Source organism: Nicotiana tomentosiformis, chromosome 7 (genome assembly GCF_000390325.3).
Source record: "Nicotiana tomentosiformis chromosome 7, ASM39032v3, whole genome shotgun sequence".
Lineage (NCBI taxonomy): Eukaryota > Viridiplantae > Streptophyta > Magnoliopsida > Solanales > Solanaceae > Nicotiana > Nicotiana tomentosiformis.
The window spans coordinates 13,356,928-13,371,286 of NC_090818.1; the positions used below are offsets into that span (position 1 = coordinate 13,356,928).

At 34.3% G+C, this 14,359-nt stretch overlaps 2 protein-coding genes across 2 annotated transcripts; both read left to right on the forward strand.

The window, feature by feature from the left end:
* Positions 1-1,741: 1,741 nt before the first annotated feature.
* Positions 1,742-6,869, forward strand: LOC104120733 (DNA-directed RNA polymerases II, IV and V subunit 11). Its single transcript, XM_009632557.3, has 5 exons — positions 1,742-1,901; positions 1,974-2,063; positions 2,179-2,257; positions 4,191-4,286; positions 6,497-6,869. Exons 1-5 carry the CDS (start codon positions 1,849-1,851, stop codon positions 6,527-6,529), a joined length of 351 nt encoding a protein of 116 aa, XP_009630852.1. The 5' UTR covers positions 1,742-1,848; the 3' UTR covers positions 6,530-6,869.
* A 4,036-nt stretch (positions 6,870-10,905) lies between these two features.
* On the forward strand, positions 10,906-13,331 carry LOC104120737 (ethylene-responsive transcription factor 3-like). Its single transcript, XM_009632561.3, has 2 exons — positions 10,906-11,173; positions 12,428-13,331. The coding sequence occupies exons 1-2, from the start codon at positions 10,906-10,908 to the stop codon at positions 13,021-13,023; spliced, it is 864 nt and encodes a 287-aa protein (XP_009630856.3). The 3' UTR covers positions 13,024-13,331.
* The last annotated feature ends 1,028 nt before the right edge of the window (positions 13,332-14,359 follow it).

The window sequence follows — 14,359 nt, forward strand, 5'->3', positions numbered from 1 at the left end:
GGCAAAGTCCACTTGAATAGGAGCCGTCAATTTAGGGTTCGGCTAAGAATAATGCATCTGGGCCGTATATTTCAACTTTTCAGATTTGGCTTCATCTTTTTCGCATATTTTTCTTCTTTTAAATTAGGATTGTGGGAAAAATAACAAAAATGGGATTGTTTATTAGTGAAAATTGTACTCATGCCACTAAGATTTATTGATTTCTCACTAAGAAGGATTTCATTTGCGTATAATTAACAATAAAATTTTGCATATAATTAACAAACTTTTGCCTATTTGCGATTAGCTTGGAGTCATTTGTAATATTAATAAACGATATGTTCAATTATTGATAAGTATAATATCTTGAAAAGGCTCAATATATACTTTATACCCCAACTTGTATCCAGCCCCTTTGATACATTCTCCTCCATGTAAAAAATATGACACACAAATATTTCTCCAATTGTTCTTTGCGCATTTCGTTAGTGCTTGATTAATTTTTCGAATAATATATCAGCATATCCAGTGTGACTTGTTTTATTAACTTAAAGAAATAAAAATATATAAAATTATAGTTATAATCCCGATTGCTAATTTTTTTTAATTTAAACGATAAAGGGCCAAATATACCCCTCTATTTTCGAAAATGGTCTAAGAATACCTCTCGTTATACTATTGGGTTATCTATACCCCTGCAGTCATACTTTGGGTTTAAATATACCCCTCATTTAAACGGGGGATACGTGTCACAGTCCTGTTGGTCAATTCTAAATATCTTCTAATTAATTAAAAAGACTCATTAATCATACCCAAAAAGTAATTTTTTAAAGCAATTTTTTTTGTAAAAACTGAAAAAAACTAAAACTATTTTTACTAAAAACTAAAAAAAAGGAAAATATTTTTTTTCAGTTTTTACAAAAAAACTGCTTTATAAAAACTGAAAAATATTTTCTAAAACAATATTTTTGAAAAAACTATAAAAAAAAAAAGCTAAAAATCAATTTTCTAAAGCAATTTTTTTTGTAAAAACTGAAAAAAAAAATTCTAAAAACTGAAAAAACGAAAATATTTTTTTTCCAGTTTGTACAAAAAGATTTCTTTAAAAAAAACTGAAAAATATTTTCTAAAATAATATTTTTATAAAAACTGAAAAAAAAAATTAAAAAATAATTTTCTAAAGCAATTAAAAACTAAAAAAAACAGTTTTTTGTTTAAAATATTTTATTTTTTTCAGTTTTTAATTACTTTAGAAAATTGCTTTTCAGTTTTTACAAATATATTGTTTTAGAAAATATTTTTCAGTTTTTTAAAAGCAGATTTTTGTAAAAACTGAAAAAAAAAATTATTTTCATTTTTTTTCAGTTTTTAGTAAAAACATTTTTTAGTTTTTTCCATTTTTATAAAAAAAATATTTTTCGGGTATGGATAATGGATCTTTTTAATTAATTGGGAGATATTTAGAATTGACTGACAAGACAATGACACGTGTCCCTCCATTTAAATGAAGGGTATATTTAAATCCAAAGTATGAATGCAGGGGTATAGATAATCCAATAGTATAACGAGAATTATTATTAGACCATTTTCGAAAATAGAGGGGTATATTTGGCCATTTGCCATAATTTAAAACAGTTAAAGTTTGTTAAATATTTAATGGGTATCAAAACTATTCACTTTCGGTAAAAATAAAGAACCAAAATTATTCAAGCGGATATTTAGGGGACTATTTTTAACTTACTCCAAAACATAAGTGATCATTTTTGTCATTTTACTTTTTAGTTTCTCCAACATGTTGTTTCCCCACATATTCAGGTGCCGCTGAAATTGAATTGTATTGTTGAAGACGAAGAAGAATAGGAGGGAAAGATGAATGCTCCAGATCGTTACGAACGATTTGTCGTTCCTGAGGGCGTTAAGAAGTAACTACTCTGTTTTCTCACTTTATAGTGTTAGTTGCAAAATGGGTTAACAATTTTCTTTAATTTATTTAGGGTTTCGTACGAGAGAGACACAAAGATTATAAATGCAGCTACTTTCACCATTGAAAGAGAGGAACACACTATCGGCAACATTCTTCGCATGTAAGTAAACACACTTTTGATTGCTCTTTTTTTTCTCTATTTCTATTAAAGTTTCATTCTTTCTGTAAAGACCCTGATTTTTTGGTAATATTCACATGATTATTGAACGTAACAGGCAACTGCATAGGGATGAGAATGTATTATTTGCTGGGTACAAGTTGCCTCATCCTCTTCAGTACAAAATCTTGCTCAGGGTTAGTAATATATTCTCTTGTTTGTGCCCCTTTCTTCAGCTTTTTGTGTGTTTTTTTGCTCGTATAATTGCATTGCGTTTAAGTGCTCGTTTGGTTGGTTCGTATGGGAATTAATCACGCTATAAAACTCTGCATTGTTTAGTACATTGATTAATTACTAGTTTGTTTTCCCTCATAAATAAATAATACTTGTAGAAGCTATGCGGGAATGTATGTATTATTTAGGATGTGGAATAACAATGCGGGTATTAGCAATATATCTTAAACATTCAACAAAATCTCAACATAACTAATCCCTACATAACTTCTCTTTGAACCAAATAACCCCTTAAAGTAAGACAACTGTGTATAGTTTTTTATGTGATAATTGTGAGTACGACAACAAAAAAAAAGATGGCTTGGAGCAACTAGGAAATGGCATAGCTTGTTGTATTGCTCACAAAGGATAGCAAGATGCACAAGTCAAGCTAGTTATTTTCTAAGGCGTACCTAACGGGAAGAAGGGCAGTGAGTATTCACAAACAAGAATGAATACGAGAAAGATAGGATTGTATTCACTAGATAAAAACACACTCCTATTACTTATAAGAGTAGTTGAAGAAGCTGAATTGATTGGGGTGGGAAAATAAAGCTATGGAAGCTGGAAAGATGTGTCATGCATTTAGTATAGTAAATTGGAAGGGCAATTTCAGTGCCCCGAAAGGAAAGTAATACGGTTACATTTTCAGTGCTTGCTAAGTGCAAATACCTAGTGTATGGTTTTCCAGCTAGTTGATCGCTTTGGTGGATATTCCTCTGCAGAAATGCCCAATTTAGATTTCAAACTGAGAAGTGAGTAGCAAAAAAAAAAAATACAATTATTGACAGTTAAAAAGATTCTTTGACTCCTTTTCCTCATTCCTGTAGAAGCTTTCACGCCTCAAGACTTTCCTTGTGCTATCTTGCACCTTGAATATGACTTTAACAACTAATAAAAGAGGAGTTAAATTCAAATGGAATATTTTGAGCGGGTCTTAGATGACTGCGAATAGACTACAAAAATCATGTATTACATGTGACAAGACAAGATTTAAGGTTGTAGGTCGGTCATAAGTCAAACGAAAATAATGATTTGTTGGTTTTTGAATTACTCACATAAACAACGATGAGTAAAAGAGTTGTAAAGCTACAATCTGGTGAAATATACAAAAGAAACAGAAAAAGAAAATCACTAGAATGTCCCTATATATATAAAAAAAAAAATCAATATAATGTCTCCTATTGCGTAGGAAGTCTACTAGAGCCAACCAGCAAAGCCATTCCTGATAGACCATACAAAATCCGGGCAAATCACTTCCCCCCACACCAAATCATATATAACATGCAACTGCTTCTTTTGCTAGAGGGCGACTAGAGCAGTTACCTTAGAGAATTAACCACCTCCATTTATTACAGTGTGCTGTCCGCTATTTGTTTAATTTTAAGCATATTAATGGAATAGTAGGAAATAGTTGTCAGTTGATTAGATAATAGGTTGTTAGTCTTGCAGTCCTGGTGGTTGAGTTTTTCATTTGTTAGTTTATATAGTTTCTGTTAGTAGCTTATTTGATTTGTTAGGTCTTCACTATATACTCATCTTTCAGAGTTTCTGAGTTATAAGATTTCAAGGTTGTATTTTCTTTCGTAGTGTAGGAAGAATAGAATCTTTCTTTTTTGAGAATGAAAAAAAATTGTGAATATTTTCCCTGTTCAGGGGTGTATGTCCTGAAATGGTTGCTGCCAAAGCAATCATGTCTTCTGCATTATTGTTTCCGCTGTATTTCTTGTGGACTTGTATAGAATCTCTTTAGGTTCTAATTTGTCTGTTGGATACTATGATGTTTTACTGCAATCTTGTTTGTTTAATGCACTTTGATCTCTGTGGATTTGACCTATTGCTTTGTTTGATTTGTAGATTCAAACAACAAGCCAGTCCTCACCTATGCAGGCATATAACCAGGCTATAAACGATCTTGATAAGGAACTTGATCATCTAAAGAATCAGTTCGAGGTACAGTTATCTTTTAATTTCTCTAGCTTGTTTCAAGTAGATATTGTCTATGTACTATAATATGTTACCAGCATCAATGCAGGCATCATTTCTGGCTTCGGATTTCAAGATGTTCAATAATGTTTGATTGTCATATGAAGAAAAAAATCAAAAGAGTTAAAATGTGTACTTAGGAAGTTTTAAATATTTGGAAAATCTAAGATAATCCAGTTTTATTTTTGCAAGGTTACCTTTTACTTGAAAAAGTGTATGGTTCTTTAGTACTTATTTCCTTTTCATTTTTTGGTTGGATTAGTTATGGTTCTCATTCTTCAGTACTTAAGATGAAGCATTAATTAAAAATCTTTTATGTAGTGTTTTCTTTATTTTTTATATGAAATACTATGGTTCTACACGGGATGGACGCAAAGTGTTGAAAGCATCTAGAGTTTAAGCTTCTTTACCTTCTTCTTGAGATACAATAAATGGTAGGGAAGATAACCTGTTAGATATGCTCTTATACTGAAGCTCTTACAGTTTCTTGCCTCGAACTTGACACTGATTTAAAACTGAATTTAAAAACTGAAATGAGAGATTGTAAAGTGATGGCTATTCTTCTAGAGTTCCTTAATACTTCTCAAAATGGACAGCTAGGTCCTATGACAATTCTCCTGGTTGAAAATTCTTGAGGGGACAGCTTGCACTCAAAGAATCTCCCTACTTTTTCCTTTCCTTTTCAAGCACCGTCATGCTCAGTTTAGTCTCGCCATGATTGTCTTCTCTTTTGCCACCTAATGATCCAAAAAGTTATAAACCCTTGAGCAAAAAAAACATACCAGTTACCTTTTTCTCCTTTCCGCATTGCTATTAAAGGGGGACTCCACTTATTTGCTAACAGTGAGCCTGTCCATAAGCTGCTCAATTACCCCTGGGAAAAGCCCCATAGGTCTTGAAACTTTGAGAACTGAAAAGCGGTGACCATGGACTGGATTGTCGTTCTCCAACCACTTGCTTTACTTGTTGGTCATTGATGTCATAGGAAAGACAAACAATATTTATAGACTCCATTGCAGAACATACGAAAAGGTCAAAATGATGAAAGAGGAGAGGTGAAAAATCCTCTTTGTTGGCCACCTTTTTTTCTTCTACAACATTTAACTATGAGAATCTTCAAAATCTAGCCATATAAACAGGAAGATTGAACAAAACGATAATTTATCTCTAGATCTACCATGACAATAGTTAGACAGAAGAGAGCTTATTGAATCTAGTTGCAGGAGAGAGCTGAAATAGAGAGTGAATGGGAGCTGTCGCCAGGGGAAGATGCACTGGCTAGTCTGATACTAACCTAAGCCTTCTAACTCGGGGGAGTTTCTAGAGAGAGAAAGTAGAGAGAGGTGATTTAAGATGTGTCCTTGGCTATTAAGCTATAATTCAACCATGTGAGAGGTTCTTGACATGCGATTTGAGAGGATCAATGAAGAATTTGTTTTGTGAAGTTTGGATATTAGAAGAAAGAAAACAAAAGTGAAATTAGTTCTTTACCTTTTATCTTTGATTCTCTAATCACAAACTGTTTGTTGATTAAAAAAACATGAGCAGGGTGAAAGCTAAATAGTGAACATGAGTGAACCCTAACCCTGCTATCACTAATTAGAATAGGAATCTCATCCACAAACAATCCTAGGGAAGCTTAAAAACAAGCCAAAAATTATCTTTAGATATGGTCTAGTCTCCTCAGTTCAGTTATGGAGAGGGGTTGCTTATTCACTTCTCTAGCTGATTCACTTCTCTACCTTCCCCGGACCCCGCGCATAGTGCACCGGGTTGCCCGTTTAGCTGATGCTATTGTTGCAGAATCAGACACCATCGTCAGGGGACGCTATCTTCATTTTCCTTTTTCTTTTTTTCTTTGTGTTTTTTCCATATCACCCTTTTCCTTTTGTAATAGCCTGGTCTATCTGGTCATTGTATGGGAAAATATTGTTTCATATATTTGACCTACTTAATATTTGGAGAGTCGAATTCTTCGGGAAGAAGAAGCTTTATAAATGGGCTGAAAAGAGCGTCCAGCTCATAAGTTTTGAAGTCACTCTATTGGCTTGTATCAGGTTTTGTCCATGCATCAGATTTTGCATTTTCATTTTTGCATGGTGACATGTGAAATTTTTACTTGAAACATTTCTGTGCTCGTTCATATTATGATGCTTAGTTTGTTCTCTTGATTGTAGGGCGAATTGGCCAAGCACTCGAATAACTTTTAAGCCATTCGACAGTGATGTTTGGTTCTAAACAATGGTGCCTCGTACAGTTTCCTAGTTCAAGTCTTCATCTGTATGTATGTTCAACCAGCAACTACAGTTTGGCTTGGGCAGTAGCTCAGGCTTCGATTTAAACTATTTGCTTTCAATATTGGCAAGTTGACTTGTACTTTGAAGGTCTACTGTATGCCTCAAGTTTATTTCTGGTGGTCTTGAGAAGTACCCTCTTTGTCTTGGATCTTTTCTTCAACATTATCTTTTGCATCAGACTCAATGTTTATGTCGTAATAGAGATGGAAATATGTAGAAATTATATCGATATACAAAGTACAGGTAAAGTCAAGTTGCTTCTCTTCGTCTTCATTTTTTTTCCTCTCTAATCTTTTGTTTAGAGTAAACCAATAAGGTTCTCTTATAGGTGATCAGCAAAGCTGATATCAGGAACTTTGGCACGCATTTAGTATCTTTTTGGTTTAGTTTGATTTTTAATTATCTTACAACTATTACCTTTTAATCAAGTTTCAACGTTTTACAATCCAAAAAATAAAAGTGCTCCTACATAAGAGGACAGAAAATAATGTTAGAGAAAAGCAAAAAAAAAGAAAAAAAAAAGAGGTATTTTAGAATACCTCATTTTCTTCTCTTTCTCCTTCTCCTACCAGCCTTGAACTCTCGACCTAGTGGAATTGAGAGGACTATCTCAACCACTATGTACAAGAATGACCGGTGTCTTCCTACCAACAAGCAAAACTATTTATCTGCCTTGTAACATAAAATGGGCTAAAGCTAACAAGTTTGAGAATGGTTCATGTTCATGAAAAAAAAGTCCAATATTGAGTGAGCAGTGTCTTTGCGTCATTGGGCAAATTATTAAGGCCCAAACAGCTAGGCCCACAAATTTGTGAACACCTCATGTTTTGGGTGATTTGCACAAATAGGACACTCCGAGCCAATATTGATTTTTGGATTCCGCTTGTCGTATAGGCGAAACTTCAAGTTTAACAAGTGTTGCTCTTCGCTTGACCCATGGGAAACACTTTTGACCACATTAAAGATTTGACGGGGTCAAAAAATCAAGATCTTTCATTTTCATCGTTGGGTGTAATTTCTTGTCAAGTTTATCTAAACAATATTTCAAATGAAGTAGATGTCATCGTTATATCTTTATCTTTTTGGTTCGTAGTTAGCATGTAATTTGTTTGAATATATAGGTACTTGGTAGTCTATAAATTAAAGAGTTATGAAATCATCTTAGTTGATGGGAAAAAAAAAGGAAATCATCTTAGTTGGTAGTTTTTCAAAAATTAACCCTTCTTGCTAATGTAGCCATCTTATAGTCCATACTCCACACTCAACTCAAACTTGGAGAAATTTGAAATTTATTGCACAGCCTTTTCTTATAACCAAGTTCTTTAATTGACTAGTAAATTCCAAAACTTTAGCGTTAATTCTTTCTATTCATGTCCTCTATAGTAGGGGTGTACAAATCGAACCGGAAAATCGCACCAAACCGAATAGTCAAACCAAATAGATTAAAAAATCCGACTAGGTTTGGTTTGATTTGATTTGGTATTGAGTAAAAAAACTCAAATCAAACCGACATATAAATATATAATTTTTATATATATTTTTAAGATTTCTCTTACGTGATATAATATTTAATAGAATATGAAGTGCTCCATATTTATTAACCTGAAATAATGGGTTATATGATCACTTTCTTATCAAGTGTTACTGAAATGCGTCAATTTCTTTGTTCTTTCATATTCATATGTCAAGATCTATTAAATTTTTATATCTTTTTCGAATTTGAAGTGATTATTATTATTTAGGTATCGTATTTATTTTTATGTTTAATTACTAAATTCGATTAACCTTAAAAGTGTACATCAACAAAAAAAAATATTGTTAGATAACTAAAAAGATAACTATCATGTGTTACTAAATAAATTCTCTCATAAGAATATTTTAGTAGATAATATGTTTGTCAATTTTTTAAATTTTTACTAAACATATATTTACTTATAAAAAATTTAACAAAGTAAGATTTAAATAATATTTAAGTAATAAAAACCAGACAAAACCGAACCAATCCAAACCGATATAATTGGTTTGGGTTGGTTTTGATAAAAACTGAACTAACCCGGTTCATGTACCCTGCTCTATAGCAATGTTCATTTTTCAATGGTCGTTGATCTTACCAAACATTGAAATCATGCACATTTCATACCACATGTTGCGGGTAAATTGGAAATCGTAAGAAATTAACAATTGTTGTACTTAAATGTGTTAAATGATTAATTTCATAATTTCCCTTTACATCTATTTTTGAAGTTGCTCTAATAATATAATCCATATTTCTTTTAAGAACTAATAAGAAGGGTGTAAAGATTCAATTGTAACAATAGTAGTCAAGGGATTATGGTGATTTGAAAACAACTTAAGTGAAAAAGAGAATTTTACCACCAAAATATTGAAGTTTTAGTAATTTATTTCATATCAAAGCTTACTAACAACTGGAACATATTTTAATGAATTTTACATTACTTCAAGATGAATGGAAATGGATATCAATATTAGTTTTAGATATAACTTATGAGATAGATTCACAAGCAATCAAATTATATAAAAATAACACAAAATCACAGGCTCACAGCATTTACTCGATATTGAAATATAAGAGGAGTAAACAAACTGTTGATCAAGGGATATAGCATAGTTGAAGTTTTCTTGGTTGGTAGGTGATGAGCTGAATTTCATAACTCATATTCAATCATTTGATATTATCCTTTTGCTCAAAATTTAATTGAAGCGTAGGATTTATTGAATATCATAACTCATATTCAATCATTTGATATTATCCTATTGCTTAATATTTAATTGAGCTATATTGTGATATGAATTATGGTGTTTTGATCATTACGTGTCATTGCTAGAAAAATTATATTGCTAATTGAATACTTCAGGCTATCCAGCTTTTTAAATTGTGAGACCAAAGTTACGTTGTGTCCATAACTTATACTCAATAATAAACAATTATCATCTATTCATTATTTTACTGGGTTGACATCATATCTTATATTAAATTTAAAACCTCGTAAATCAGCTCTCAATTAGGGTCAGTTCTCAATGACTTGGACCAAGTAAAGTGCATCAAGGATGAAGAAAGTAGAGTTTTGTTGGATGAGGGTCTTATCCGTCGGAGATGGCAGACCTACTTCTATAGTCTCTTGAACGAGGAAGAGGACAGGAGCATTGTACTGAGTGATCTGAAACTATATGGGAGTCGTTCTGACTTTGGGTATTGTAGGCGGATTAGAGTTGATGAAGTTGAGGGGGCCATGGGGCAAAGCGACCGGACCGGATGAAATCCCGGTGAAGTTTTGGTGGAAGAGTGCGTGTAAGTCAGGCTTGGAGTGGCTCACCAGGATATTTAATATCATTTTTAGAACTAAAAAGATGCTCGAAGAGTGGAGGTGGAGCACGATGGTTCCTGTATACAAGAACAAGGGTGATATCCAAAATTGCAATAACTATCGGGGGTATCAAGCTGCTTAGCCATACTATGAAAGTTTGGGAGAGAGTGGTAGAGCTAAGGATGAGGAGGAGTGTGTCTATTTTCGAGAATCAATTTGGGTTTATACCGGAGCGTTCGACTACAGAAGTCATCCACCTTGTTAAGAGATTGATGGAGCAGTATAAGGAGAGAAAGAAGGACTTGCATATGGTGTTCATCGACTTAGAATAGGCGTATGATAAAGTTCCGAGGGAGGTTTTTGTGGAGATGTTTGAAAGCTAGAGGTGTACTTGTTGCCTACGTTAGGTTGATTAATAACATGTATGATGGAGTAAAGACCCGAGTGAGGACAGTGGGTGGGGACTCAGACTATTTTTCGGTTATGATGGGGTTGCATCAGGGGTCGGCACTCAGCCATTTTTTATTTGCTCTAGTGATGGACGTACTGACGCGTCATATCCAAGGGGAGGTGCCGTGGTGCATGTTATTTGCAGATAATATTGTATTGATTGACGAGATGCGAGACGGTGTGAACGTGCAATTAGAGGTATGGAGGCAGACCTTGGAATCTAAAGGTTTCAAGTTGAGCATGACCAAGAGAGAATACTTGGAGTGTAAGTTCAGTTGCGAGACTCAATAAGGGGAAGGAGAGGTGAGGCTAGACTCGCAGGTCATCCCTAGGAGAGGGAGTTTTAAGTATATTGGGTCTATTATTCAGGGAGATGGGGAGATTGATGAAGATGTCACACATCGTATTGAGGCGGAATGGATGTAATGGAGACTCGTTTTCGGTATTTTGTGTGACAAGAAAGTGCCACCAAAACTTAAGGGTAAGTTCTACAGAGTGGTGGTCAGACCAACAATGTTATATGGGGCTGCGTGTTGGCCAGTCAAGATCGCCCATGTCCAGAAGATGAAGGTGGCAGAGATGAGGATGTTGAGATGGATGTGCGAGCACACCAGGTTAGATAGGATCAAAAATAAGGTTATTCGTGACAAGGTGGGTGTGACCCCTATTGAGGACAAAATGCGGGAGGTGCGGCTTAGGTGGTTTGGTCATGTGAGGAAGAGGAGCACATACGCCTCGGTGAGGAGGCGTGAGAGGTTGACATTGGAGGGCCTACGGAGAGGTAGAGGTAGGCCAAAAAATAGGTGAGGAGAGGTGATTAGGCAAGACATGGCGCAGCTTCATCTGACCGAGGACATGACCCTTAATATGAAGGTATTGAGGTCGATGATTAGGGTAGTAGAGTGGGTAGTCTAGAGTGTTCATAACAATAGTATGGGCACGCAGTCTCGCTATCTGATAGTAGTAGATTTCTGTTATTTTCTTTTATTGTTGACCACCTTACTATCTTGTTGTTTTATCCTACTTTTACATGACTTTTTGGTACTGTTCCTTCTTGCCTATATTTTCATTAATATGGTTCTTATACTTTCTGGAACTGAGGGTCTATTGAAAATAGCCTCTCTATCCTCACAAGGTAGGGGTAAGTTATGCGACACACTACCCTCCCCAAACCCCACTGTATGGGATAATACTGGGCATGTTATTGTTGTTGTTGTCAGCAATGTAAACATAAGGCTAAATGAGATCAATTAATTTATATAAAAGAATTCTATTCTTTTTCTTGCAATTTGCATGAATGCCTTCCATTCCTATTGCAATGTATTTTATAACATCTTTTATACTATTATTGTCTTCAAGATCTTTATACATTTGATTTATATAAGAGCATGTATGTTTAATTATTTCTGCATAAAGTTTATTTTACATATGTAGGAAAATTAAACATTGAGGGCAAAATAATTGTAATCACAAATATCAAGGATAAAATTGGTTATTTTAGTCGTAGTATTTTTGGTTGTTCACTCGATGTCCGATACTTATAGTAAGGGCTAAATAAATCCGAATTCATACCATGTAAGATTATTAAAGGAGAAATATTTTTTACTAAATTTTTTTTTATTTCAATGGTTGAATTCAGGCCTCTAGGTAAGATTGGAGGGATCTTATTTGTTTCATCATAATTCTTGATGATGGTTGTAATTTTTCATTTAGCATTTCGAGTAATCCATGGCATAATTCCATATCCACCAAAATAAATTATTTTATATAAATAAATAAAATAGCAAAAAAAATCAGGCCAGGGGATGAGTCCCCCTTTCTCCATTGCCCATTTACCCTCTTCAACATATACCCCTCTCCCCATTCCTCCGCCCCCGTGTTCCCCAAACATATTTCCCAATCCAAATTTAACAAAACCTAATTTCAAAATCTTCTTTTTATGGATAGCCGGCGAGAAAGTTCAAAAATCCCACAGCGGCGATAATAGCTAAAGATCAAATCTTTACGCCAAAAAATTGATTTTAATCAATCGGAGATGCGCCATCGGAGGTAAATAGACCAGGATCCGACATCCTTAAACGACCCGAAACCGACCCGCCTCGTTATCGGGACGTACGTAAACGGCCATGGGGCCGATTTGCTGCGGAGATTAGAGATCCGATCAAAAAGACTCAAGTTTGGCTTGGCACCTTCGATACAGTTGAAGATGTTGCACGCGCTTACGATGATTCTGCACGCGCTATCCGTGGACCTAAAGCCAAAACTAATTTCCCTAATTTAGTAGCTATAACAACACAACAGGATAATAATCCTTATGGATCGAATCAATTTGAGCTTTTTCCTAATTCGAGACCGGCTTCTAGCAGCATGGGCAGCACGCTGGAATCTTCTAGTGGGCCTCGTGGATCGGGTAATAAACTGATCCGGATGAAAATTTCTCACCCGGTTCTTCTGCCGGAAGATTGCCGGAGTGATTGCGATTCTTCGTCGTCGGTGGTGGATGATCATTGTGATATCGATCAAACGTCATTGTTTTTGCCTAAACAACCTCTGCCATTTGATCTGAATCTATCCCCTCCATCAGATGATATTGATGCTGATGATTTACACGTCACCGATTTATGTCTCTAATTACTCCTGTTACGGTGATGTATGTTTGTTGTTAATCAATTTGATGATGAAGAAAAAAGATAAAAAAGAAAGTTTTTTTTTTAGTTTTCTTTGTTAAAGCTGCTTACTTTTTTTCTTCAAATTTTTCTCGGAAAAAAATGATGTAAAACCCAAATGGTGGATACTGAGAAACAAAAAGTTTGGGATTTTTAGATAATGTGTAGATTAGTGTACTACTGAGTTATGATGCGATTTGTATTAAGAAAGATTGTATCTGTATTTGTAATCTGTACCACAAAAATATTGGATCTGATCTTGAGTTATTCTCCTATCTCTTGATCTAGTTTTCTTTGCAATTTTATTTTTTTGATTTTACCCTTTTGTATAAAGAAAGTTGGAGTTTATAATAAAAAGTTATACTTACTCAGCTTCATCGAGTTATTTTACGAGTTCATTACAGTTAGCACATTAGAGATTTTCCTGTATTTGTTTGGGTATGTGTATGTGCCATCTTTCTGTAGCATCACTAGGACTATTTTTAATGCCTCATGACTGCTTCAGGATTATGAGATGTGCACCCAGTTTTCATCATCAGTAGCGGCAAATTAGGGGTATCTATTGGCAGGGAAAATGAAGGAAGTAATAGATTAAGCAGTAAAACTGATGAATTTGTTGTGGGAATATTTAGCAACAGAGAAAGAATAACATCATCATACTGTATAGTTTGTGTCCTTCATATAAGTAGACTGATCCTTTTATATTAGCAGTAGAAAACTTTATATTTGGTTAAACAAAGAAATATTGCTGCCTGAGAAAATATGCCGGTGAAGAACGTGGAGAATAATAATGAGAAAGCAAACCCTTACCTCAACCCAACCCTCGAAAGAAAAATATTTGTGGTAGAGAGGAAGATCTATGCAAAAATAATAATTGGACCAGCTCTAACAGTCTCTCGTTGTTACCTCATATGTTGGCTTGTGATGGACCGCACAACTGCCCAGCAACAGAATGACTCGACTTTTGAGTTCTGGCTAAATGAGTTGTGAGGTCTGCTTGCGGATATCCTTAGCCTGAATGACTTTCAGTAGGATATATTCAACATCAAGCTTGATTAGCAGTGGTGATCTATCTCCAGATGGAATGCTTCATTTTGGTATTCACATAGAGGAAGGAAGATCTTTCTGAAGGTGAGTCTTCATTTTTAAAGTAAAATGTATTTTCAGTATGTGTTTGTCTAAGTTAGCCTTGTAAATGTCTGTGTCCAGATATATTATCTGATATATAGTGTTCTGAGTGGATTTTTTGCTAAATTTCAACTACTTTTGTCACTGTGGTAAAACTTAAGCATAAAAAATCT